General features: G+C 66.4%; 2 protein-coding genes and 1 non-coding gene across 3 annotated transcripts; 1 reads left to right on the top strand and 2 right to left on the bottom strand.

Moving 5' to 3' along the window:
• Positions 1-82: 82 nt before the first annotated feature.
• SMARCC2 (SWI/SNF related, matrix associated, actin dependent regulator of chromatin subfamily c member 2) lies at positions 83-9,210 on the bottom strand. The gene is made up of 28 exons (XM_040539458.1): positions 9,051-9,210; positions 8,798-8,917; positions 7,976-8,061; positions 7,578-7,659; positions 7,385-7,477; positions 7,234-7,303; positions 6,981-7,050; positions 6,796-6,871; positions 6,563-6,694; positions 6,337-6,452; positions 6,107-6,231; positions 5,963-6,022; positions 5,831-5,868; positions 4,992-5,122; positions 4,836-4,907; positions 4,643-4,756; positions 4,414-4,567; positions 3,815-3,934; positions 3,676-3,738; positions 3,317-3,575; positions 2,846-3,007; positions 2,699-2,763; positions 2,492-2,621; positions 2,230-2,396; positions 1,998-2,132; positions 1,560-1,887; positions 1,049-1,132; positions 83-504 (listed from the first exon to the last, which is right to left on the bottom strand). Exons 1-28 carry the CDS (start codon positions 9,159-9,161, stop codon positions 428-430), a joined length of 3,240 nt encoding a protein of 1,079 aa, XP_040395392.1. The 5' UTR covers positions 9,162-9,210; the 3' UTR covers positions 83-427.
• Positions 9,211-9,799: 589 nt separating this feature from the next.
• TRNAS-CGA lies at positions 9,800-9,881 on the top strand. The gene has a single exon. It is a non-coding gene; the product is annotated as a tRNA-Ser (tRNA).
• Positions 9,882-11,096: 1,215 nt separating this feature from the next.
• Positions 11,097-26,120, bottom strand: RNF41 (ring finger protein 41). The gene is made up of 7 exons (XM_040539556.1): positions 26,055-26,120; positions 24,214-24,395; positions 14,975-15,087; positions 13,524-13,795; positions 12,548-12,683; positions 12,175-12,278; positions 11,097-11,637 (listed from the first exon to the last, which is right to left on the bottom strand). The coding sequence occupies exons 3-7, from the start codon at positions 15,062-15,064 to the stop codon at positions 11,286-11,288; spliced, it is 954 nt and encodes a 317-aa protein (XP_040395490.1). The 5' UTR covers positions 15,065-15,087; positions 24,214-24,395; positions 26,055-26,120; the 3' UTR covers positions 11,097-11,285.
• Positions 26,121-26,251: the final 131 nt, after the last annotated feature.

Below are 26,251 nucleotides of genomic sequence, written 5' to 3'. Positions count from 1 at the left end.
CCCCCCACGCAGCCCCCACACAGACCCTGCCACACGAGGCCGTTTCTTCCCGCCCCGGGGACTTGGAATTTTATTTTTGTTATTTAAAAAAAAAGGGGGTGGGGAGAGAGGGAAATTGGGGGAGTAGAGAGGGTTGGGGGGGGGGGGACAAAAACAGAAAAGGAGCTGGGGGGGGGAATGCCCAGTTGCCAAGTCGGATTGGAGCTGTCTCATAAATAGCCGGGGTGCAGCAGGGTCCCCGGCCCGCCCGGGGAGACCAACACTTAAATAAAATCCGGGACAATCATCATAAAAAAATACCAAAGCGGGCGGTGAGGTGGGGGGGGGCTTCCTCTGGGGTTTTGCGGGGGCGGGAGGGGCCGGTCTCCCCGGGCCTGTGGCAGGGGGGGGCGCAGGGTGCAGCGTCCTCGGCCCCGGGGGGGGGGGCTCACTGCGTGGGGGGGACGGGGGTGGCCGTGCTGGGGCTGGGCGCGATGGGGTCCGTCTGCAGGGGGGGGCCTTGATCTGCACGGAGAGAAAAGGAAAGGGAAAAAAAGGGGGGGGGGGGGGGGGGGTGTCACACCTGTGGTGCGATCGCACCGCGTACCCCTCTGCCCATGAGAAGGTTTGAGTGAGGACCCCCTCCCCCCCCTGCTCCAGCCCGATGTGCATGAGGGGGGGGGGGGGGGGGGGGGGGTGGAGTCCCTCCCCACCGTGAGTGATGCCCCCTTTCTCCCCCCCCTCCCCCCCCCCCCTTCTCCCCCCCCCCCCAATGTCTCACCTGCAAGGAGGCCGGGGTTGGGAAGGAGGCTTCCCTGCACGGCGGCCACGATGGCGGGGCTGTGCGCGGCGGCCGAGCCCCCCGCGAGGTGCGGCAGGGCCAGGCCGGGTGGGTTAGGCGGGGGGGGCAGCCCCCCAGGCGGCATGCTGCTGGCCAGGGCCCCATGCAGCGGGAGGGCGGGCGGGTTAGCGGGGAAGGTGGCCCCGATGGACTCGGCTAGGGGGTTAGCCATGCTAAATGGGATGGCGGATGGAGACAATCCGAAGGGCAGGGCCGCGGGCGCATTACCGGGCACGGCAGGGTGGCCGCTGCCACCGAGGCTCCCAGCCAGGCTCTGGGACGGCGGCTGCTGCCCGGGGAACGGCGCCGGGGCTGCGGGAGAGCAGGGAAGCATCAGGTCAGGGAACCGTTAAGGCTGGAAAAGACCTTCAGGATCACCCGGGCCAACTGTCCCCCAACCCCTGCCATCACCGTCACCCAGGCACCAGGCCCAACCCTTCCTTGAAGTCCCCCCAGGGACAAGAGGGACAGGGCCACCGCTCCCCGGGCAGCCCATACCAACGCCCAACCGCTCTTTCTAAGAACTGGCGCCTCATTTCCAACCCAAACCTCCCCTGGCACAACCTGAGGCCATTCCCTCTCATCCTATCCCATGTCATCTCTCCCACCCCCAACCCCTTCCTTCAGGTAGCATGAAATTGGGGTGGTGGTGGGGGGAACGATCAGGGCTGACACCCTGCCCCCACACCCCCTCCCCCCCCCCCCCGGCACCCACCCAACCCCTCGGCACCCCGTTCACCGTGCGGGATGGCCGGGCCAGGCTGCGGGGCGCCCGGTGGCGGGGGCGGCTGCGGCGGGGGGACCCCGGGCAGCGGCTGCCCCCCGGGCTCGGCGGGGGCCACCATGGCTGGGGCGGGCGGCGCGCCCAGCGGGTGGGCGGCGGGGGCCAGGGGGGTGCCGGTGGCGGGCAGGGGCTGGGCCCCAGGCGGCAGCGGGGGCGGTTGCTGCTGCTGCTGCTGCTGCAGGTGCTGGAAGTGCTGCTGGCGGGCGCGCATCTCCGCGTACTTCAGCTGCTCCATGTGGAAGGCCTGGCGGTCCGCCAGCAGCTGCTGCCGCTGGTATTCCAGCTACGGGGAAGCACGGGGGGGGGGGGGGATGGATGTCAGCAGAGGCTGCCAGGGTGTGGGGGGCAATGCCCAGGGTCTGCGCCCCCCCCACCCCCCCCCCCCCCGCTCACCGCCTCACGCTCCCGGTCCATGATGGTCTCGAGCTCCTCAAAGTGCCGCAGCTTGATCTCCAGCTTCTTCATCTGCGTCTCCACCAGCAGCGCCACCAGCGACTTGATCTTACGCTCCTCCACGGCCGCCAGGTGCTGAGGGGATGGGGTGGGGGGGGGGTCAGCACTTGCAGGAACCCCCCCCCCCCCACACACACACACAGAGCCCCGCCCTTAACCCCACAACCCGCACCTTGGCCTTCACAGCAGCTGCAGCCAGCGCAGCGGCGGCGGCGGTGGAGAGGTTCCCCTCGCCGATGTCCCGCTCCACCTTCGCCTTACGCTCGGCCTCGGGCTCCAGTGGCTCCTTGGGCACCTCGTCCTGTGCCTCCTTCGCCTCCTTCTCCTTCTCCAGGTCCCCTGCAGCGGGCAGGGGTGGTCAATGAGGGGCGGCGGGGGTGGGGGGGGGGTGGGGGGGCGCTCCACACCCCCTGCCTGGCCAGGCCTCCACTCACCTGTGCCGTCGCTGTCGCCCTTGTCCGACTCCTTCTCACCCTCCAGCTCCTTGCCCTTCTCCTCCTCCTTCTTGGCCATGTCCCCCAGTTTCTCCTTCACCTCCTCCTCGGCGGTGCCATCCCGGGGCTCCTGGGGAAGAGCCCAGCCCCGGCTGTTCGACCCCCCACCTCCAGCAGGGCCCCACCCTGCGCCCCCAGCCCCGGTACCTTCGCCTCCTTCTTCTCCTCCACCGGCTGCGCCTCTGCCCGCGCCTCCTCCGTGCCGCTCTCCTCTGGGGACACAAGCGCAGGGTGAGCCCCTCCCCTGCCAGAACTCATTACACAGAGACGCACCAGCACCTCCTCAGGCGGTACCTATCCGCTCCGGCTCGTCGGAGGTGGTGCCGGCGATGCCGCTGCTCTCCAGCCCGAACGCGGGGTCGGCTTTGCCCGTCACCTTGGCCGCCTCCTCCACCTTGCGGACGTGCGCCTCCACCAGCGCCGTGGGCACCTCCTCCTTCATCTTGGAGAACTCCTCTGCCAGAGCAGCGCGATGCCACCCGTCAGCAGGGGGCTGAGCCCCCCCCCCCCGAAGCGCCAGCCCCGCTCCTTGGCACTGCACAGCACCCCGGAGGTGTGGCGGGGCTCGTCCCGTGTCCCCACCAGCCGTGTCCCAGCTCCCCATCACCGCCCGCGGCCCCGGGCCATGCTGCCCGATCTCTGGCGGTGCTCAGCCCCCTCTTGCCTCCACTGCCCTGGGGGGGGGGGGGTGGGTCTCGTGCCCGTAACGCCACGGCTGACGGCACCGCCCGGGCTCCGACCCCTGCGGGGACGCGGCCGCATTACCCAGCGCTGACTTGGCGGCGGCGGAGGCGACACGGGGGTCGACGACGGAGGCCAGGAAGGCGACGGTGCTCATGACGGGGTTGCCGGACTGGCTGAAGGGGATGGGCTGGTAGGCCAGGGGCCCCAGGGACGCCTCCGAGTCCTCCAGGTAGGGGTCCTCGATGGGCAGCCGCAGGAAGTGCAGGATGCACTCGTCCTGCGTCCGGCTGCCCACGTGCTCCGACACCTTGTTCCAGTCATCCTTGTACATCTCCAGGGCCTACGGGGTGGTGGGGGGGGGGGGGGGCTCAGCGGGGCTGGGTGGACCCGTTACCAACGCTCCCCCCTCCCCGGGACCCCCTCCCAGATCCCTGGCTCACCTCCAGCAGCAGCAGCGTCTCCTGCTCTGTCCACTCCCGTGTGGCGCTGGCAGCAGCTTTGCTCTGCGGGGGTGAAAGAGGGGGTGAGCGGCGGGGTGGGGGCACGGGGAGGGAGCAGGGAGGGGGCCGGGGCCCCCACCTTGGAGGGGACATTCTTCTTGGTGTACATGTCGGTGCGGAGGCCGAAGTTCTGCATGTCGGCCGGCTTCTCCTTGCTCTTGTCGGGGAAGTTCAGCATCTGCTGTGAGGCCGAGGTCTGCTGCTGGGGAGGAGAGGGGACGTTGGGGGCACGGCCTGGGGGGGGGCAGGCCCGAGAGGACGCAGCTCCCCCCCCTCCCCATCCCCGTCCCTCCCTGGAGACGCCACGGTGCCCCGTCTCGTCACGGTGTCCCCCCCGCGTCCCTGCTCCCCAGGGCAGGGCGGCATGCGGGGCGCGAGGGGGAGGAGGGAAGGAGCCTTCCTCGGCCAGCGGCGGGGGGACGGGCCCCATGCAGCCGCCTACCAGCTCCGGCTTCCCTTTCACCGTCTCGGTGACGAGGTCTTCGATCTCTTTGCTCTTGCGGCCCGTCTTGGCGTCGCCGTCGCTCTGCCGGCCCTGAGGCACAGACAAAGCTGTGCTCAGCCCCCCCCCCCCCAGCCCCCTCAAAACCCCAACCCTAACCCCCCAGCACCCCCCCAACAGGGACCGGGGAAGGCGGACGGGACGCGGACGCGGCAGGGACCCTCGTGTGCACCCACCTGGGGCGTCTTGGGCTGCAGCGGCACCAGCCCCGAGGGCGTGTCGGCCAGGACGTGGAAGTGGGAGGTGGGCGGGGGGCCCATGGGGGTGGGCCGGCTCTCGGCGTCCACCTGGTAGTTGATGAGGCCCCACTGCTCCAGGAACGCGTGGACCCTGCGGAGGAGGAAAGGGGGGCTCAGAGCGGGCGGCTGCTGCGGGATGAGCCGCGCGCTGCGGGGCCGGACCCACCGCATGATGGCACAGACGTCGCCCGCCAGGTTGCGGCGGCAGGCGGTGGAGGTGAGGTACTCCTGCGGGTTCAGGCGGTACGTGTCGATCATGAAGTTGCGGTAGGCCAGGTATCTGCGGCAGGGAGGGGGCCGTCAGTGCGGCGCGGGGCTGGGTGGGCACGGAGGGACGGGGCGGGGGAGCTCAGCCTCACATTTCGGGGGTCTTGGACTTGTTCTTGCCGTTGAAGAACTCGGGCAGGGCTCGGCGCTCGATGGCGTGGACGCTGCAAGGCGAAGGCACGGGGAGGTGCTGGCACCGCACCGGGCTGGTACCGGGGCACCGGCCGTGGCCTCGGGGCGCCCCGTACCTGTTGTAGTCGAACCAGGCGGCGTAGCTGGGGATGATGATGTGGTGGGTCTGCTCCGTCACGTTGTCCTCGTGCAGGTCGGGGTTCTTGGCCTGCTCCCCCTTGCTCCCGGTGCCGTTCTCCTCCTCGTCCTGTGGGAAACCGGCGCCACGTGGGCAAAGGGCCCTGACCCCTCCTTCGTGCCCTCACCGAGCACTGGATGCGGCCCACGGCCGGGAGAAGCTGCTGCAGCCCCAGGGTGAGGGGGCCGCAGCAGCACAGCATGGTTTGGGGTGGAAGGGACCTTAAAGACCTGGTCTGAATCCCCCTCTCCATGCACAGGGTCCCCTCCCACCAGCCCGGGCTGCCCAAAGCCCCAGCCAGCCTGGCCTCGAGCACTTGCCAGGAGGGGGCAGCCACAACCTGCTCCAGTAACAAATTAATTTCTCACTTCTAATCCACATCTAGCCTCTTTCCTTTTGAAGCCATTTTCCCTTATCCTATCACTACAGACCCTGGGGAAAAGCCTTTTACCACCTTCCCTATAAGCCCCCTGCTACAAGGCCTCCTCAGAGCCTCCTCTTCTCCAGGCTGCACAACCCCAGCCCCTCGTCAGAGGACAGCTGCTCCAGCCCCAGGATCATTTTTGTGGCCTTCCTCTGGACACCCTCTAATATGCCAGCAAATGGGGCCTTTTTGTCCCCAGAAAAGGGACGAAAGAGGTGACTGTCCCACAGTGGTGACCCTGTTTCTGGAGCGGGGAGCACGGTCCTTGGAAAAGAGAAAAGGGTCCCTTGGGCAGGGAAAGAGCCCACACGGGGCTGCTGTCACCGAGGGCTGGCACAGCCCCATGGCCTCACCTTGCCGGCTGTCTCCATGCTCTCGTCCTCCTGCTCATCTGGAAGAGAGGACACGGGGGCAGTTTCGGGCACCGCCAGCTTGGCAGCACCAGGGACTGGCCGCAGCGCCCAGCCCGAGCGGCTCGGACTCACCCAGGTCTGTCATGGTGCCTCCCTTGACGGGCGCAGACTCCGAGTCCTTCTTGGTGTTGACTGCAGCAGAGGGAGGAGGCGCTGAGCGCCGGGGTGCTGGGACAGGCACAGCCCCGTGGGGAGGCTGCCGGCCCCGGCCCTGACCTGTTTTGGGCAGAGTGACCTCCTCCACGTTGGGGACGGGCGAGGGCTCGTCCATGTCCTTCGTCAGGTCCTCCTGCTCCTCCTCGCGGTGCCCGCGCTTGGACTTGTTGTAGGGGGTGGAGGGTCTGCGAAGGCCAGAGACCCCCCCGGCCCCGTCAGCACCACAGCCGGGCTCCCGCAGCCCCTGCCCTGAGGCCGGATCCGGCCCTGCTGCCCCCCCCTGGGCTCACCCCTTCTTAGCGTTCTTCTTTTTGGCCTCTGGCGTGGGTGAGGGTGAGGGCGAGCGCTTCCTCTTCTTGTAGTTGCCCCCCTTCTTGTCCCGACGGTCCGAGTCGGGGCTGTTCACCTGTGGAGGAAGCAGGGATCACGAGGCACGGGACTGGGACCTCCCCCCTGCACCCCCAGGACAGAGCCCCCTCCCCGTGCATCCCCCGGGGGCAGCCACCACGTTCTGACCTCATCCGTCAGTGTCTTGGCTGAGATCTTCTTCCTGCGGGCGAGGGGGCTCTTCTCGTCGGTCACCTCGTAGTCCTCCTCGTTCATCCACTCGTTGAAGGTGTCCGTGTCCAGGATCCACTTGGCATGGACCTGCGGGCGGGGGTCCGGACGGATCGGTGACCCCAAGGGTGGGCAGGGGAGTGGGGGGGGATCCATCCACAGGCACCAGCTGGGCCTGGGGGCCCCATCACCTTCCGGGGCTTCTCCGGCGTCGGGGCGTCCTCCACGGAGGCCTCGATCTCGTTGGCCGGGATCCAGGTGTCGTAGCTGCGGGCGCAGGGGCAGGGGGTGAGCAGGGGTGTCCCATCAGGCTGCGGCCACGTCCCCCAGCCCCAGCGCAGAGCGGTGGCTCCCCGGGGCCCCCAGGACCCCTCACCTGTCGGGGTAGTAGCCCCAGTGCAGCAGGACCTGCTTGTCTCGCTTCATGACCGGCCGGACCCACTCCTCTACAAGGCACAGGCAGAGGGCACGGTGCTGGGCACGGCCCCCCCCACGGCTCCGACTGCCCCCAGGGGAGCTGCCCCGGCGGCCACGCACGGCCCAGCCCCCAGCACTGCCCCCCCACGATGGTTCTCCGTCGGTTCTGAGCTGGGGGGAGCTTGGGCTGCACCCCCCAGCCTTGCACCCACCTTCCTCCAGGTTCCCGGGGACAGGGCAGACGACGTGGGACGCATTGCTCTTGTCCTCGGTCACCGTGCCCTGCAAGGAGGGGGGAGCGCGGGGCTGAGCACCGCGACGCAGCCTCGGATGGGACCCCCCCACCCCAGCGCTGCCACCGACCTGGTGCCTCTTGACAATGTCCTTCAGCTTGCTCAGCAGCTTGGGTTCAATCTCCTGGTGCAGGAAGATGTTGGGCCGGGCCAGGCAGTTGTTCTGGGGACAAAGAGCAAAGCGTTTAGCGGGATGGGGGCAGATTGGGGGGGCTGGGGGGCGAATCTCCGGGGGAGGGTCTGGAAGGGGAAGCACCCCTTACCTGCACCAGGGATTTCTCGATGGTCATGAACATCTCCACGTTGCGATCCATCCGCGAGGGATTCTGGAAATCGAAACGCCGCCTTATTGGAAGAAAAGAGCGACTCTCATGAAAGCCACAGCTCCGGTCTCCTCGTCAGCCAGTCACAGCCTGCCTGGCAGGGGGGGCCTGAACCCCCCCAGGGTTCCGTGGCCGGGGGGGGACATTCCCCCAGCACCTGCTCACAGAGGTGGGCGCCCTACGCACAGCCCAGCCCAGGCAGCCACCGGGATGGGGCAACCCCCGGTGCTCCCACAGAGGGGACAAAGGTTCTGACCCCCCCACCCAGCCCCCACAGCTCCCACCCCAGCCCCCTCCCGCTCCCAGGCCCCCCCCAGTGGGGCGCGGTGGGTGCTCACCATCCTTGGTCGCTCTTGAACTTATAAGCGGCTGCCAGGATGTGGCACAGGGCTCCCCCCGCCTTGAAATCCAAGAAGCATTTGATCTGTAACGGGAGGAGAGGGGTCAGGGGGCTGCACGGGACAGCCTGGGGCACCGGGAGCTGTCACCGGTGCGTGGGGGTGCTGGACCCAGGTCACTGGGGCTGCGATGCGGACACCGGGTTGGTGGCTGGGGGGGGGGGGTGCTGTCCCCGGCTGCCAAAAAGCCCCCGCACTGGGGGGCTGGCCCCGGGTCACCGGGGCGCTGTCTGTGGTCTGGCGCTGTCCCAGGTGGGGGGCAGCTGCCAAGCAGGGCACGGCGCTGGGGTCAGCGGGCCACTGTCCCCAGGCTGCTGGGGCACGGTCCCTCACCGGGGCATCGTCCCTGCGTGGGGCCAGGGTCCCTGCGTGGGGCCACTGTCCCCGCACCGGGCACCGGCTGTGCCAAGGCCATTGTCCCTGGGCTGGGCTTCTGTCCCCAGGCCCCCGAGGCGCTGTCCCCAAGCCCCCGAGGCGCTGCCCCTGCTCCAGGTGACATCCCCACGCCGCGGCACTGCCCCGGGGGCAGGGGGAGCACCGTCCCCACGTCCCCAGCTGCCCTCCCCGTGTCCCGGGCCGCAGCCCGCGGTCTCAGGGCCGCCGTCCCCGTCCCCGCTGCCGCCCGTCCCCGGGGCCGGGGTGGGGGGAGGCGGTGGGGGGGAAGGGGCCGTGCCCGGGGCTGGGGGGGGGTGGGGGGGGGGACACGGTCGGGGGGCGCCGCCGCCGTGGCGGCGGGGCCGCCTTTGTGCGGCGGGGGCTCACCGGCAGCTTGGTGAGGGGCGCGTTGCTGACGTGCTTCCCGAACACCTCCTCCTGGAACTGCAGCAGCTGCACCACCAGGCTCGACAGCGACTTGTTGGTGGGGGGCTCGGCCTGGATGTACTGGGGGGGGGGGGGGGGGGCGGGCGGGGGGTCACGGCCCCGCCGCGGGCCGCAGCCGGGCCTCCCGCCGAGCCGGGCCCGGGGGCGGCGGGGCCGTGACAGGCCGGGCCCGCGGCGGCCGCCCCCGCCCTACCTTCTTGTAGTTCTTGCCGAGCCACAGGCGGACGTTGTCGAACTGGCTGACGGTGTCCGAGGCCTCGTAGTACTTGACGTTGGGGCCGCCGTCCTTCTTCCGCACCGCCATCTTCCAGCGGGCCGGGCCGCTCCCCGCCGCGCCGCTCCCCGCCGCCACGGCCGCGCCGCGCCGGTAGCGCCGCCTGCTGGGCGCAAAGTGCGTAGCGCTGTGCTGCCGCCTGCTGGGCGCAAAGTGCGTAGGGGACGTACTGCCCCCTGCTGGACGTAAAGTGCGTAGTGCTGTACTGCAGCCGCCGGGCGGAAAGTGCGTAGTGACTGCACTGCCCCCTACTGGACGCAAAGTGCGCAGCGCTGTACTGGCCCCTGCCGGCCGCAAAGTGCGTAGTGACTGCACCGTCCCTTGCTGGACGCAAAGTGCGTAGTGGCTGTCCGGAACCTTACCGGACGCAAAGTGCGCAGCCTTGCACCGCCCCCTACCGGCGCGGGGTCGCCCGGCTCTCCCCCACCCGCTCCACGCCGCCGCTGCCCGCTCGGTACCGGCGCGGCCGGGCCGCGGCGCCCCCTGGCGGGCCGGGTCCCGGCTCCGCCCCCTGCGGGCCCACGGGGGAGAGCGGGCGGGGGACGGGGGGAGAGCCCCGGGGTCGGGGGGGGTGTCATGGCGGGGGCGGGGGTCCCGGGGCCGGGGCCGGGGCCGGGCGGCGGCGCCGGGCCGGGTCTAGGCGGAGCGCGGCGGAGGGAGGCGCGGGAGTCACGGTGGCCGAGTGGTTAAGGCGTTGGACTCGAAATCCAATGGGGTTTCCCCGCACAGGTTCGAATCCTGGCCGTGACGCGACCGCTGCTTTTGCGTGGGGGGGGCGCGAGCCCCTCGCGAAAGGGGCGGGGGGGGTCGAGAACGACCTGGGGGGGGGTTGTACCCCCCGCCGCACCCACTTTTTTTTAACGGCGGGGGCAACGGGGCCGAGATCAGGCTTTTCGGGGCGGGGGGGGGGCTGGGGGTCTCTGGGTTTACTGGAGCCCGACACAGGGGAAACAGCCCCCGGACCCCCAGGGGTGTCAAGGTCGGGGCTGGGGGAGCCCCCCCCCCCCCCCCGGCAGGGGGCTGGGTGCTGAGGTTGGGACCCCCGGGAGCAGACGCAGACCCCGAGCCCACGGGTAAAGCAACCAGAACGGCGTTTATTATGGATCGGTTCCATCCCTGCCTGGCGCGGCCCCCCCCCCCCCCGGCACGGGAGCGAGCCACCGCCGCCGTCAGCACCACAGCCACGGGAGGAGAAAGTACTGTAAAAAACAACGAAACGAATGCAAATAAATTAAATTCCCAACAAGGAAAACGTAACCAGGGGCTGAGGTGCCCGTCCACGGTACTTCGAAAATGAAATAGGAGGGGGCGGGGGGGGGGATACAAACAAGAAAAGGGCGAGAAGTACAAAAAAAATACAGAACCACAGTCACGAGTGTCCGCAGACAAACACCAGCAACAGCAGAGGAAGCCGAGCTGAGCACCCATGGGTGGGGGCAGCAGGAGGGTGGGAGCCCCCTGGGTGCCAGGGGGCTGCAGGATCATGGGGGGGCCAGGCTGGAGGAGAGCTGATAGGGCAGGGGCGGTGGGGGCTGCGGGGGGGACAGGGGCAGCTCAGTCCCTGCCCGGGGCAGGTTCTCCCCCCTCTGCCTCTCTCCTCTCCGTAGGCAGGGCCAGGTCTGCCCCCCAGGTACGGCGTGGTCGGGGGGGGGCAGGAGGCCAGGCCAGCAGCACAGCAACAGAGACACTTCTGAGCACGAAGGCAGAAAATGATGAGAGGGAGATGAAGCCCGAGGAGGATCGAGCCAGTGGCCACTTGAGAGCTGCCGCCGTCCACAGCACAGCACAGGGAGCTGGGGGGGCAGTGTCCCCACCCCGGCAGGGGCTGAAGAGCCCAGCAGTTATTTGGGGAAGGTTGCTCCTTCTCTCTTCCCCCCGAAAGCCACGAAATGGGGAATGCTGATCTGCAAAGGGCAAACACAGATGGGCTGCACGGTGCGGTCGCTGCTGGGCCAAGTGTTTAAGTAGCATTTACCAGGGGCATTTAATCACTTCAGCTAGGAAGCGAGAGGGCGGAGGGAGCGGTGCCCTAACAAAACCGTGTCTGTGAGTGGGGAACACCAGCGGCTGGGACCCACTGCCCCCCAGTCTCTGCCTCGCCACCTTCCCCCTCCTCTCCCTCGCCAGCACGAAGCGTTTCTCTTCCAGAGTCCTTTATATTTCCTCCACTCCGTGTGCAAATATCATCACCAGTCCCGGCTCCAGCACCATGTCCTCGCCCATGTGCTGGTTCTCGCAGGCCATCACCACCACGGCCTGCTTGCCGGGGATGCGCTTGGCCACATAGTTCTCGTAGTAGCGCCGGTTCATCTGGCGCGTCTCCAGCGTGGCCAGGCCCTGCGGCCAGTTCCGCTCGTGTGCGTTCTCGATCAGCTCGTTGATGATGGACGTGGGGCAGCCGCTCTCCACCAGCGAGCGCTTGATGACAGCCTGCAGCACGGCGTCCGGCGTGGAGATCATTCCACCCCACCGTGTCACCCGGGCGGGCTGCAGGGAGTTCACCCACCTGGGGACAGACGTGGGGACAAAGCGTCAGCGCCACCCGCCACCGAAACCGAGGAGCTGTTCTGCCTCCAGTCTGCTCCACGCTCAGGAGCAATGGTGGAGGGGGAATGCCAGCTCCATTTCCCTCTGTTCTCACCCCAAAACAGGAGCCAGCTGTGGCATTCAGCTTTGTCAAGCAGAGCCCTTCCTCACTCCCAGGAGGGAGGGGAAGGACGGATCAGATAAAGAGTTGCTTCCTCCTGCCTTTCTCAGAAGGAGAAAGGAATCTGGCAGCTTCCTGCTCCTGGACAGGATGCAGGTGGCAGAATAAAAAAGGTCAGGACCCGATTGTGCAAACAGCTTCTGCGCCACTCCCCGGCACAAACACCCCGCAACTGCCCCTCGCTTCTGCGATGGGAAGGCACGCGAAGCGTTTTCTTCTCTAACAGCACCTTGGCCCCTGCAGGCCTCCCCTCCCCTCAGATCTGTCAGCAAGCTGGCTGAGTCACAGCACCGCTCACCCCCTGCTCCCACCCGACCAGCGGAAGGCAGCACTTACTCCAGGATTTCGTTGTATTCGATGGTCTCCTCCAGGTTCTGCAGGTTGGGGTTGACGCTGCGGATAGCTCGCATGTAGGCCTTGAGCAGCTGGATGTCCCGCTTCTGCAAGGGGAAGAACACGACGGGGTTTGGGGCAGGCATCAGCACTGCAGCTGAAGTCACGAGTGCAGACCCCAGCACGTCAGGGAGTTAAACACGCCCCTGCCCCTCAGCTCAGCTCCCTCCCCGTAGCTGGAGGCTCTCAGCTCGGGCACGCTGTGCACAAACTGCTTGTGGTGGCTGCTGCCCACGGGGCTGAGCCTGACCCTTCCCAGGGGGACGCGAGCACTCGGGTCCCACCGCGGGGCTGCCCCCGGCCCACTCGGACCCACCTGCTCCGCCAGCTGATGCTTGTGCTCTGCTGAGGTCTTCTCCAGCTCAGCGATCCTCGTCTGCTGCTGCTGCACCACGGACCTCAAATGCTTGATGCAGTTGTGGTTCGGCAGCTCATCTTTGGGCATTTCCAAGCTGCAGAGCATTACAGAAAGGTGGAGGCCCCACATTAGGGAAAGTTACGCACCAGAGCACTTGGCACAAGCACGTAACCAATTTCCAGAACGAATCAGTCTCTGCAGACTCGCCAAGAGGCCCAGAAGCCCAGGCAGACAGGTTTAGGAGGGGAGGACCACGGGAACAAACCTCCACCAGCCCAGCAGGCAGTGGGACTTCTCTCCTCCCAGGTGATCAGGGTTAGGCAGCCATGAGCCTGACCCCGTCTGACTCCATCCCAAGAGATCTGATCATCTCCGAGCCAAGAGTCAGCCACCACCCGGCTGGATGCTTACAGCACGGGAGTGGGAAGGGTATCGGCACTGGGAGCACACGTGCCAAGGCCAGACCAGCCACCCACTGCTCCCAGCTCTCAGCGACACGTAGGAGGGAGCAGAGCTGATGCTGGAGCTTGTCCTGGGCTGGAACGGCCCTTGGCAGGTTTACGAAGGCTCCACCACTCCAGTTTCCAGAAGCCAACCAACACCCGAGCCCCGGCGACAAGCTGAAGAGCTGAGGACTTTGAACCAGATTTAAAAGGAAACGGGTTTGGCTCAAAATTCTTCCCTTCTGCAGCACCTTGGCCTTCACAGCCCTGCTGCCCCCAGGGCTCAGCGCGCACGGGGCAAAGGGGTGTGAAGAGCAGAACCAGGCTCCGTAACCCTTTTTCATTTTCCTTCCCTTTTCCCTTTTCCTTCCCTTTTCCCAAGGCTGTCACCCTCGCTCTGCCCTCCCCCTGTCCTCCTGCACAGGCCATACGGAGGGAGGAGACGGCCGCACCGCGCCGCGACCAGGCCAGCACCTGGAGGCCATCCTCACCCGCATCCCTGCTCGCAAGTCACCGGGCGCTTTGGATTGTGCTCGCAGTCGTTGAGGTGAGACATCAGGTTGTCGAGCCGCACCACGGCCGTGCAGCCGAAAACAGCGTTGTCGCAAGTGATCTGCAGCTTCGAGAGCATATTACGCATGATCCGCGGGACGGGGCGGAGGTGGGCGACTGTCACCACGCTGCGGTCCACGGGGCACGTCTGCTGCTGGGAGAACCACTGGGTGATGCAGGCATTGCAGAAGGCGTGCTCGCAGTGAGGAGCCTGCCGGGAGAGGAACAGAGAAGAGCCCCGTGTTACTTGGACCTGGCCTTCACCGGCTCACGTCTGGAAGAAGACCTTGAGCAGAGAAAAGCACCTTAAACCGTGAGGCAGAGCCGCGCGCCCCTCCTTTGGGTGGCCACTGCCTGGGTTCATCTGCCCGGCAGGGAGAAACAGGAGGGGGCAGAGCCCGGGAATTTACTGCCTTCAAAGCAAGGCTGGTCAGGAGGGAGTCCTGAGCCCAGCTACAGAGGCAGCCCCAACACAGCTCCAGGAGGCTGGTACCCAACCGAGAGACTGCTCGGCGCGCGAGAAAAGCCTGGGAACAGGGAGTTTTAGGCAGCAGGTTCTCAAAAGAAGATTTAAATAAATCTGGTTAAGCCAGGATTTTCCCTCCTGTGCGACGGCCTGTGATCGTGTTCACATGCTGACTTTTTTTTATTTTTTAATTTTTATTTAAATCAAAGCTTGTTCTGACACCACAGATCCCCATGGCTGGAAGGTGCTAGCACCACTTTAGCTCCGACAGGTCGCAGTGCTGCGTGCTCCAGCTCATGGGCACAGGTTGAGCCTTGCCACGCAGCCCTCGGCCTCGCCGGGATCCCCGTGGGGCAGCCCGGCATGAGTCCCAGCTTCTGTGATTTGGGTCATTAGTGAGTCACGAAGCTGCAGTAAGCACAAGTTTCAGATCAGATTAGTCCCATTTGAATCCTTTTCATTTCAAATGAGGCAGGATTTATGCAGAGGGTGCCAAGCTACTCGACACGGCCACAGCTCTGCTGGTGCTGGAACGCCTCTGGCAGCAAACGGAGCCTGAAGGGCAGGGTAGGGGCCGGGGCACCGAGTCCGCGCAGAAGCCGGCTCCGCTCAGCCAGCGGCACCAGGGCTGGGGGCTGTGCAGGCTCTGAGCTACCCCTTCCTCCCCCTTTTCATGCCTCCTTGCTCAGCATCCCCCAAACCCAGCACTGGGCGTGTTTCCCCCAGCACTCACACGACCGCAGGCTTTTGGCCCCGCTGCTGCTTCCTTACCCGTGGTGTCACCAGGACAGTGAAGAACCCATGGAGCTCACCTAACGCTGTGCGTGGTGCCATCCATGTGTGTGCGGATCGAGACTTCTAGAAGTCTGGAGCTGCAACCGGAGGCTTTCAGCAGCCACTGTCAGTGCTCAGATGGAAACCTACCTGAACTGGCTCCTCCAGGACCCCGCTGCAGATGGGGCATATAAGGTCTTCATCAACATCCCCCTGAAACCGTGCTACATCATACCCCATTGCTCATCACCGACGCCAGAACCCTGCGGAGGGAAGAAGACAGCTGGTTAGGAGCAGCCGGGCATCCCGCGGTGCCTGGATGGAGCTCACAACGCGCCGGTTCCCAAATCCCTGCCTTCCCCACCCAGCGCAGCAGACCTGGGCATGGCAGGAGCTCGCAGCCCCACTGTGCTGTGCTGAACGCCCGTTCTGACGCGCCGCTGGCGCCACGTCTCTCCCACCCACCTTATTTCTGATCCTGCTGCAGCTTCCCTACTTGTTGCGCTTCGTTTTGCGCAGCCCTGCTTGGCGTGCAGAGGGGAAGGCAGCACAGAGGCAGCACCAAGGACAGCCCTGCAGGCCGGGCACGGCGCTGGGCTGTCACGGGTGGCAGGGGAGCCCTGGGGACGGTGGCACTGCTGGCACCCGGCGCAGGCATCATCCTTGCCACCACCTCCAGCAGTTTTCCCACCTGGCTGAGCCGACGCAGCGCAGAGCAGAGCGTGACCTCGGCTGGGAGCCCCCCACCCCCCCCACAGAGCTGTCGGGGGGCATGCAGCAATGGGACCAGCAACGGGACTGGCCCCGGGAGCAGCCCCACGGCCCCATTCCGACCCTGCCATTTGCCACCTCGCGCTGCCTGCCACGGAGTGACCTTGAGCTCTGCCCAGCATGCCGGCGGTTACGGCTCCTCTGCAGCTCGTCCCCAGGGAGCCAGCAGCTCTCCTCCCATCCCACCAACATCAAAGTCGGCGGCAAACGGTCGCGGCCGCGCAGATGCACAGATCCACGTCCCCACCCCAACACAAAGGGGAGCCGCAAGCCAGGTGCATGAAAACAGGAGCAAGGAGGCACCGAGGCTCTGAAGCCACCACGGCAGTGCCACCGGAAGGAGCTCACCCCGCTGGGGCTCCCACTGGACCCCGGCCGAGGGGCTCGCGCGATGCCCCAGCCCCGAGGAGCTGCTCGTGGAAGCGCTGGGTCTGCTCAGCCAGAGCAGCAGGGGGGACACGTGGAGGGGGGCCACAGGTAACGGTCACATGGTGGCCAGCCCTCGGGACCCCCCCTAGACATAAGGCTACAAAGCGGGGGCTTTAATCAACTCCCAGGGAATCGGGGAGGCGGGTAAATCACCCCCCGGGGAAGTCAGCCCCACGCGTGGATGGATTCTTCCCTCCCACAGAGCAAGCACAGACAAAAGGCTCCTTTGAGAGGCTGGGGTGGGGAAGTCCCCGGGGCGGTTTGCGATTCAGATAACAGGATTAAGGGCTCCGGGCCGGAGGGAGAGCGGATCTCCAACGGCTGCTCTCCAACCGTCCCACGCCTCTGGATGGATGCTGCTCTCCCCAGCTGGGGAGGGACCCAAATTCCTTCCCTCTCTCGCACTGCACATCCCAGCCCCTCCGACACCTTCACATGGGGTTAAAACCAACTGGAAGGGCAGATGGATGTGAAGGGCCCAGCACAGCTCCCCGCTGAGCCACAGCACCCCGCAACCTGCTGCCCCCCACCCACCCATCGGGGGGCTGCATGGCACAGCTGGGACCGCTCCACAGAACCCCAGATTTTAGGGACTGGAAGGGACCTTGAAGTCCACCCAGCCCCAGCCCCCTGCCGGAGCAGGAACACCAGGATCAGGTCACACAGGAACGTGTCCAGGAGGGTCTGGAATGTCTCCAGAGGGGACTCCACATCCCCCTGGGCAGCCTGGTCCATGCTCCGCCACCCCCGCCGTGAACAAGTTGTGTCTCGTATTTAGGGGGAACCTCCTGAATAAGGTCACCCCTCAGTCTCCTCTTCCCCAAGCTGAAGAGCTCCAGCTCCCTCAGCCTCTCCTCGTAAGGGAGATGCTCCACATCCTCATGGCTCTGCGCTGGGCTCTCCAGCAGTTCCCTGTCCCTCCTGAGCTGAGGGGCCCACAACTGGACCTAACATCCCAGATGTGGTCTCACCAGGGCACAGTAGAGGGGGGAGGAGAAGCAGCCAACCTCCCTCCTGGCGGAGGAGAGCCTCCAACCCCTGCTGCTCAGCGCTCAGGCACAGCTCCACGCTCCGGGGTCACGGCAGCTCTGAACCCGCCAGCAGCTCCAAGGACAGCGGGGCCCTTACAGGCATCCGGGTGCCCCCGGGGAGCTGCACAAGACCCTCTCACCAGCACGACCACTGCCGGCCCCAGCCGTCCTCAGGAGCTCACTTTCTTCTTTCAGCTTTCTTCAGGTCCAGCCTCCGGGCCTCTGATGCCCAGCCTAAGCAGCTGGGCAGGATGCGGCCGCCTTCGCATCCACTCGGGAAGAGAGGAGCAGAGGGTGAAACGCGGACTCCTGAGATCCAGCCTTGCCATCTGCCAGACAGAAGCCCCAGCAAACCTTCCTCCAGCACGACATCAGCACCTGCACGAGCCTGGGAGCCTCCAAATTCTTCTCGTGCCTTGCCCCAGCTGCTCCCCCTCCTGCGGGCTCTGCCAGCACGCAGCAGCAAGGAGCACCCGCTCCTACCACGAGGCAGGAGAGCTGAAAGCGTCGGCAACACTCGGGCAAGGAGGAGCTGGAAGCCCGGCCTCCTCCTGCTAGACCCAGAGGTGAGGTAGGGACCTGGCCCCCGGGAGGACACACTCATCCTTGCTCAGCAACCTGCAGGACGGCCCCGGAGAAGGTACCGGGTGGCTACCATGAGCAAGCCCGGCTTGCACGGAGCTACTCAGCAGGAAGGATGATTCACAGGCTGCAGGGACCCGGCGCAAGGAGCTTCGGTACCTCTCCTGGAAGGGCTAACACCAGGACGACGTCGAGCCAGACCTTCTGCAGCACGGCCAAGACAAGACACAGCAGAGAAGCGTGGGTGGGAACCCGGACAAGCCCACCCTCAGTGCAAGGCCATGACACCCTGCCGCCTGTGATTACACCCGGTTACAGAACAAGCTCCTGCCGTCACCAAACAGCGTGTGGCTCCCTGACCCCAGCACCAGCGGCCTCCCTGAGGCTGGGCAGGGAGCGAGGAGGGAGCAGAGGCTGGTCACAGAACAGGGCTCCGGCCCAAATTACAGCAAAACGCAGGGATCTTCCCCACTTCCCTCTGCTGCCGTGAGTCCGCCTTCTCAGATTGTCACCCCCTGGCCTGGGGGCTTCCCATTCCGCCTGCTGCCCAGCTTGGAGATCAACAGGATCAGAGGATCGGTGATGAACAAGTCAGAAGGACTCTGAAGTTCCTACCCTTACCCCTGGCCTCCCAGTGCCCCCCTGGGGGACAGAGGTCCTTCAGGGCCCGCTCCCAACGTGCCCTTGAGGAGGAAGAGGAGATGAGGAAGGCAGCTGGAAGGACCCGTGCCGCTCTGTCCCCCCCGACAGAGGGAAATGGGGGTGCTGCAGGGCAAGGCAGGCAGGCGCCGCCAATCCCCCGCTCTGGTTACGGGGCACCCGTTCCTACACACTTGATGCATCACACCTGTGTTCCGAGTCTGGGGCAAAACTGGGGCAAAAAGGGGCTTCGCTCGGTGCCTGGCACCTGCCAGACTCCGCTAGCGAGGCCGAGGCTCCTCCAGCCCAAAGCACGTCCATCCGTCCATCCGTCTGTCCGTCCACCACGCCAGCAGCAGCCGCACCGAGAAGTCTTCCGCGGTAACATCGGGCCGTCCTCCAGCACGACAACGAACTGCCCCTGTCCCGAGGAAAACTCAATCGCTGGCAATTTCTTCTGTTGACCAAAGCAAAACCCAATCCCCTGAAGGCAGCTCTCCCTCCCCCTTGAACAAAAAGCCTGCGGGGGAGCCCGTGGATGTGTCCCACGGCCCGCACAGCGCGCCTTGGCACGGCCCCTCCTTTCTGCCCCGATACGTTGGGGCCGCCGGAGCCGGGGGCAGCTGAGCCGAGCTCTGCCCGCGGGTGGCTGCGGAGGAGCCGGGGGACGCCTGATGGCTCCGGAGGAGCTCCGCTGGATGAGGCCGGCTCACGGTGAGCCAGCAGCACCAGACCTCCACGCCGCTGCTCACCCGGGGAAGCTTTGGTTCGGGAACGGCACCGAGCAAACGGGCGGCACGGCATTGCAGAGAGCAGCCTGCTCCGCGGGCAAGGGCAGGCAGCAGCGGGCGGGGGCTGCCCGAGCGGAGCCATCGCCTTCCCACCGAACGCTGCAGGGAAAATACGCCTGGGGGGCGAAACGCAGCGGGGGGCACAGCCGGCGACCGCCCCCGGGCCTCGGCCAGCTCCCCGCAGGGGGCCGGCGTCTGCCAGCAGCGGACCCACGCTGGCGGCTGAGGAGGAAAGCCCGGCCCTTCCTGAGAAAGGCCAGCCAGAATCCCTCAAGAAATGAAAAGCAAACAAAACGCAGCAGCCTTGATCAGCCCGTGCTGGAGGTCCCCAGCGCCAGTCCTGCCCCGGCGCTCAGCAGCAGGAGCCCCTGTTCTCAGCGCCCCCAGCACAACGCGGCCGCCGGGCACCACGGCAGCTCCGCAGCTGGGATCGCTCGCAAGAAACCTGTCCCGTGAGCAACGCCGCTTTTCATAACCTTTCCTAATTTCATCAGCTCCGTGGGCCAAAAGAAATAAAATGAGAAGCGGAGAGCGAGGGACAGGGGCGGGCAGGGAGAGCACAGAGCCCAAGGGTGCAGGGGGGCAGCTCCATGGCGCTCAGCCCTGCATGGAGCCGACGCTCCGGCAATCGTCCCAGCGCACGCCGTGGGTGTCCCGGGGACCACACGGGGTCCTCCCGGTCTCCCTGCCGCGAGGAAGCACCGCACATCCCCCGGGGGCTGCGGGGGTCCCGAGGCGGCCTCGCTGCCGCTGGGGGGTCTCCAAGACGGGCTGGAAAGGCACCGGAAAGCTTCAAGGAGGCAAAGGAGCAGCTGGCTGCCAGCCCCCGGGGGCTGCGTCTGGTGAAGGCGGCTCCTGCCCCCAGCTCGCAGCACGGATCGAGGCTGGGACGCTGCTGGCAGCATGGGGGAAGGACCTGGGACACGGCGACAGCGCAGGGGCTGCCCCGTCCGCTCCTGGCAGGGGGCTCCTGGCCCCAGCAGCTCCCCCACCCTCGCGGAAAGGGCCAAGCAGCGAGAGCAACGCCACATCTTAACGCGTGACATAACCCAACGCCGGCTCCAAGCCCCTCTGTGGGACCCAGCCGTCCAAACCCACTTCTGGAGCCCCTCAGCACACGCCTCCCGGCTGCAGCGAGATCCCCCGGGGAGCTGCAGCGGGCACGGCTGGCATGCAGGTGGAGCAGAAACCCAAACCTCATCGCCCGCTCTATGGCCGGGAGACGCAGGCTGGGGCAGGCACCGTCCCAGCACCAAAACCAAGCAGGGTGCAGAGTCCGGTGGCAAAGGTCATTCGCAGCGCTTGGTCCCGCTGAGCCCGTCCTGTGCTCAGCACCGGTGGCCCCGGGGAGGGAACTCAGCGGGCACAGGGCCGGGTTTGTGGCACTGCTCCTACTGCGCCTTCACATCTTCGCATCTCCCCCTTTTGTTCGCATTTGGTGAGCCTGCACGTGCAGAACGAGCCCGCACGGCTTCGTGGTTTTCCCAGGAATTTCTGCATACGTTTGAGACATCTACGAGCCACGGACTTAAAAAAATGAAATAAAATAAATGCTGGCAGAGAGGAGAGCACACCTCTCTGCGGGCCAGGACAGTCACTGCAGCTGCCCAACCTGAGACCCCCGCCAGGAGCCAGCCGGTGAGGAGCTGCCGATAGAAGCCACCCGCTCTGCCTGCACACCACGCGTGTAATTAACCTCACGCTAATGACAGCACGGAGCAGCCGCACTCCCTCTCCTCCAAAAAAGCCATCGGAGATGAAGCCGCAACGTGACGTGCTCCCTTCTCTCCGGCGCTACCACGCGGGGCCTCTAATTGCTGCCGCTGCTGGCTCCCCGGGCACGTGCAATTTGGGGCAATCCACGCCCCACGCGCAGGAATCCTCCGGTCCCCAAAGCTCCGTGTCGGGGGAGAGCTCCGCATTGGGGATGAGGGAGGCGGCAGCCCCGCAGCCCCTCGCTGAACTCGGGCGGCCCCGGGACCGGCCCCGGCTCACCTCCAGCTGAGGGAACGACCACGGAAGGAGCAGGAGGTCGGCGTGATTGATTTACACGACGCTAACGAGCGTCCTGATTCTCGCTTCCTAATCCTTTCGAGGGAATTGCCGAGCTCGTGCTCTCGTTTGGAAACGACGGGCGCATGCGGGAACTCGGTGCTTCCCTGGACTTGAGCAGGAGCAGAACCCGCTGGGCTCAGCGTGCTCGCTGCAGCGCTCCCACACCTAAAGCAATCGACATCCCCCAGGCCTGGAGCTTCTCGTCCGTGGAGGTGTTCCTTCAAAGCGTTTTAACCGATTAGCAGAGACTTCAGCGAGGACTGGCTGCGATCCACATGGTTTTAGTGCCTGCTGTTTTGATTCGAGAGGCCACAGGCGAAACACACAGCGAGTAATGACTAACGTTTTTAATTAAAAGCCAACAGCGTCGAGAGCACCAATCTTAGAGCTCTTTCCTTACAGATTTCTCCTCCCGCGTGGCTCTTCTCTGACACTAGGTCATGTCCAAAGAGAAAAACATCCCAAAGGAAAAAAAAAAAAAACAGGAAAAAATCCCTTTTCCTAAATCGCCTTTCCCAAATTAAAGGAAGCTTTTGCTTCCTTCGTCAGGGGCTCCTGATGCTCAGTCCCCACTGAACTGGGGCCGCGCGTACCCCGCAGGATCTCCCGAGCCCGGCCAGCAGCACAGTGCTGGAGCACCCACAAAAAAAAAAAACACGAAACGACCCAAAAAGCAAAGACAGCCGGCAGCGCCTGTGAGCTGGGACCCAGCAAATCCAAAGCAGCAGCCAGGGAGAAGGGAAGCAGGAGGAAAACCTTTGGGAAGAAGCAGCCAGGGTCGCTCTGTCGGGAAGGCATCATCCGCACCCCCTGGGCCATAAAACCGGCGCCCAGCAGCGCCCCGGGCCCCGTCTCCAGCAGGGGCTCAGCACCACACAGCTTTTATCTGACTTCTCCCCAGTTCCAGGGCCGAACATGCTCACCTCCAGCAGCGTGGGGTGACCGGGAGCACCGGGCAGGGCTCGGGCCAGGTCCCCGCCTGCCCCAGCCCCCCTCACCTGCAGCCCGCGAGGGGCAGGACGCAGCGCCGAGGTGCCAGCGACCCGTCCGATCCTGCCAGCCCCGCAGCCCCATAAAACGCACCAGAAATCAGCGAGCCTGTGCCTCCGATCGCGGCTCAGAGCACGCAGCTTGCTGAGCCACGGCTACAGCTTCTAAAAGAAGTCTCCCGTTATTTCAGGAACGTCAAGGTCCTGCTCCTCGCGAGGACGTTCTGGCAGGGCGGCCCGGCCTCGAGATGCTAAGCTTCCCACTCCACTTCCCTTCCCTCCTTCCCCAGCCCGATCGAGCCCATCTACGGCTCAGGAACTGGAGCCACGGCGCTGCCCACGGGCTGTGACGCCTCGCACGGGATCCCCAAAGGGGCAGAAAGAGCAGGCAAAAACCCACGGGGAAGCAACAGCACAGGGAAGGCCGGGAGAGCATTCAGAGCTCAGCACATCGCCGCGTCGGGGAAGGAAGGAGCCCTCGTGGCACATCGCCCCCAGCAGCCACGTCCTCCTCCTCCAGAGCCCCTTTGGCAGGAGGGGAGGGAGACCCGCGCCCCTGCAGGGCTGCCCCGTGCCCCACCTCCCCGCCCGGCAGCGGGAAGGGACGCACGCAGGATGCGTGCAGACGGCTCTCGGGTTTTGTGCTTCCTGCTGCGAGCTCCGAACGCCCTTCCCACTCTCTGCGCTTCCCCACGCGTCCCTTGGCCCGAGCTGCCTGCGACAGCAGCTCCTGCCTGCCAGGAGCCGGGGCAGGAGCAGCGCCAGGTCCCGAGGCTCGGGGTACAAGCTCCTGCCGGAGGCTGCTCGCGCCACCAGCTGCCCTGGCGCAGCCGGCTCTCCCCAGCTGTCGCCGGAGCTCTGACACATCCCGCAAACCCCACAGGTCACCGAGGAATGCGGCGCGGCTCGCTGCTGCGGCCCACGGCGTGTCTCCAGGCCAGAGGAAGAAGTCACCTCCGAAATCCCAGAGGCAGGAGCCCGACGTGCGCTGCGAGGCCCCGCGTGTTCCTCCCGTCAGCAGAGGCGGCCGCCGCCGCGAGCAGGACCCCGCACCCCCCAAACGTGGGGCCACCGTGTCCCGTGGTCCCTTCGCCAGAGGGGTGGAAGGAGCCATGCGCTAACAGCTGGGACCGTGCTGCTTCGCTCTGAACCGTTTGGATGCGAGAGGTCTCTTCACAGCTGGGGAACAATCCCGGCCTCGCAGCAGAACAGCGAGGACCCCGTTCAGCAGGAAGCGTCGCCCACTCCCTGCGCCAGGAGCCCACACAAGCTGCGAAGTCCCAGAAATTGGCCCCGCACCAAGCCCAGGGAGAAAACACGCGGGAGGCCGGGAGCGCCGAGCGGCTCGGGGCTCGCTTCCACTTCGAGCTCCTTTTGAAGGCCGCTTTGCATCGCCTCCAGCTCCCTGCCAGCCCTCGCAATGCCTCCGCGAGCTCCGGATTCACCAGGAGGTTTTGTTAACAAAGCACTTTCCCTGCGAGTCACGGGGAAGCTGGCTCTGTGGAGAGCGCGCTGGAAATTCCAGTGTCTGCCTGGCTCGTCGGAGAGCACCGAGTGAAATCAGGGCTGCAGAGATCAGGCAGGGGCAGTTCTTTAATCCAGTTTGGCAGGACTCTTTGAAACCAGTTATTCTCTGAAATTTAGGGAAGATGTTGCTGCTTCCCCGCAGACGTTAACTCCCAACAAAGGCTCTTTAATGGCTTCAGAGCGCAAAGTGCGCTCTTTGAGCCTGCTCAAACCCTCGCACAGCTGAGATCTCGAAGCGGTGCCCAGGTGAACGTGCCAGAGCAGCCGCACGCTGCCGCCAGCCGCTGAGGGGCTCCTCGCGGGCACGGGGAGCCTCTCGGCACGAGACCGGGTGCTGCACGCAGACCTAGCGAGACCTCTCTCGGTAACAGAGCCAAAGCAAAGCTTTCAAACACCCGTGACTCGAGAGATACCTGTGGAAGGCAGCCGAAAGCCCTGCCCAGGAGGCGCCGTGCCATAAAAGCGCCGATGGGACACCGACCGCTCACGTGTCTGGGGCTCCACGTGCGCGGGGAGAAACTCAGCGCCCGCGCGGGGGGGGGCAGAAAAATTGGTGAAAAGCGCCTGATTTTTACCTTCCGCGGCAGAATTCCTCCCTAAGCAGTAAAGAGGCAGGGCTCGGTCTGGGTTACTCTTTGCAGGGAGCCGCTCCCCGTGGCCCATCTTTTCCCCTTCCTTCTCTTACAGCTTAAGCTGTCATTCTTCGAGGGCCAAGAGCCGCTGCCACAGAGGAGTCTCGAGGCCAAGCGGGACAGATCTAGTCACGGGGAGAGAAAAAAAAAAAGAAAGGAAGGAGAAATGAGCACGGTGAGAACCAACGGGAAGGCTGCGCCCTGCCTTCCAGCTCCCTCTGGGACCCGGAGGAAAACCCCTCTCCCTCCGTGAGAGCCGAGCCTTTGGCCGCGCAAAAGAGAAAAGGGAAACTTGCGTTTCCCAAAAAAGACCTCTGCAACGCTCCTACAAACACCCTAAACCTCCGCAGAAACAATGAAAAGCCCACACCACGAGCCCCGTGCGCCTCGGACGGGGTCGTGGATCCCCTCGAGAAGGTCGGGGAGGGCGCCCCGAGGGATTTCTCACCCCTCTGCCCCCCTTCATGCCGCGAGGGCAGCCCGGGAGCCCCGCTGGGGCCGGGAGGTCCGGGAGCCCTCGCTCGTGGCGGCGAGCTGAGCGCCGCCGCCGCCTCCCCGTGGCGCTGAGCCGCGGAAATTCCAGCGCTCGGCCAAAACGCCGCTCGCCTCGGCCCCGTCTGGAAGGGGAGCCGGGCCGGGGGGGGGGGGAGCTCGCAGGCAGCCCGCGGGGCCGCTCGGTTCGCAGGCAGGGGAACGGCTGCCCCGGAGGTAAAGCCTCCGCTTTTCCCTTACGCAATCCCGCTAAAAATAGCTCCCCAAATGCCACCTTCGCATCTCCTGACACAAATCCAAGGGTTTTTTTTTTTTCGAGCGACTCCTGCGCTCGCTGCCAGCGGGGCGAGGGCTGGCAGCAGGAGCTCTGGAGCTGGGACAGCTGCGGCCCGATCTGCCGGCCGGGCAGCGGGGCAAGAGCAGCCCCGAGGAGCCCCCGCAGCCCGCACGGGGCCCCCGGTGCCGTAGGGAGCGTGGTGCCCCCGTGCCGGGCCTCCCCGCGGGCCGTGCTCAGCAGGGACCCGGCCACAAACGGGGAGGCCCCGGGGCTCGCAGGATGCCGAGGGCCGGGCACCTCACGGGGCTGCTGGCCCCAAAGCCGCCGGCGTTCCCTGGCACCCAGCCCGGTACCAGCACCCCAGTACCGGCATCCCCTTGTCCACCGCCTTACCCCCTCCCACCACCCGCACCCCGGTACCGGCACCTCTCGGCCTCCTCCCATCCCAGTACCGGCAGCCCCTGACCTCCGTCCATCCCCACACCCGCGGCCCGGTACCGGCCGTCCCTTGCCTCCGTCCATCCAGTTACCGACACCCCGGTACCAGCCCCCCCTTACCTCCATCCACCCCGTTACCTCCTGCCATCCCGTTACCGGCACCCCCTCACCTCCACCCACCCCGTTACCGACGCCCCCGTAGCCCCGGCCATTCCCCCTCCTCCCGCCCGTTCCCTGCCCCCCCCCCCCCCCCACCACCGGCGGCGGGGCCGCGCTGCGCCCCCCCGGGACGCGGAGCCCGGAGCCCCCCGGCCGCTCCCCACCGCCCTTTGTCTGCCCGGGACCGCCGGTTCCCCCGCCCCGAGCCCCGCCGGCAGCCCCGGAGCCCCCCCCGGAGCCTCCCCGGTGCCGCCCGCACCGGGAGAGGGCCACGAAGCGATCGCAGCCCACCGAGAGGCCCCGACCCCGCTCCCGGCCCCGCTCCGCCCCCCCCGCGGCACAACCGGGGGCGGCCGCGGCCCCGGAGCCCGCCCGCCGCCGGTACCGGGGCCTCGCCCCCGCCCCCCTACCCACGTACCGCCCGCCGCCCGCACCGGGCCGGCTCCGGGACGCCGCGGGCTCGGGCCCGGCCGCGGCCGCCGCCTCCTGCCCCCGCCCGGCCCCGCCGCGCTGCGCCGCGGCCCCCGCCCCGCCGGAAGCGCCCGCCCCGCCGCCGGCCGGAAGCGACGCTCTGGGCGCCCAGGGGCCGGAACTCGGTGGTCGGGGCGGACCCCG

Source organism: Cygnus olor, chromosome 29 (assembly GCF_009769625.2).
Source record: "Cygnus olor isolate bCygOlo1 chromosome 29, bCygOlo1.pri.v2, whole genome shotgun sequence".
NCBI classification, from domain to species: domain Eukaryota; kingdom Metazoa; phylum Chordata; class Aves; order Anseriformes; family Anatidae; genus Cygnus; species Cygnus olor.
This window is presented reverse-complemented; position numbering and strand designations above follow the sequence as displayed.

Coding starts and splice junctions, on each gene's coding strand:
- SMARCC2 (XM_040539458.1), bottom strand. CDS start 9,161: ATGGCGGTGCGGAAGAAGGACGGCGGCCCCAACGTCAAGTACTACGAG. Junction 6,232..6,336: donor AAGAAGAACGCTAAGAAGGG/GTGAGCCCAGGG, acceptor TGGCCTTCGCAG/ACCCTCCACCCCCTACAACA. Junction 6,023..6,106: donor GGTCACTCTGCCCAAAACAG/GTCAGGGCCGGG, acceptor CCTCTGCTGCAG/TCAACACCAAGAAGGACTCG.
- RNF41 (XM_040539556.1), bottom strand. CDS start 15,064: ATGGGGTATGATGTAGCACGGTTTCAGGGGGATGTTGATGAAGACCTT. Junction 13,796..14,974: donor TCCTGGAGGAGCCAGTTCAG/GTAGGTTTCCAT, acceptor CTCTCCCGGCAG/GCTCCTCACTGCGAGCACGC. Junction 12,279..12,547: donor AGCATCAGCTGGCGGAGCAG/GTGGGTCCGAGT, acceptor TTCCCCTTGCAG/AAGCGGGACATCCAGCTGCT.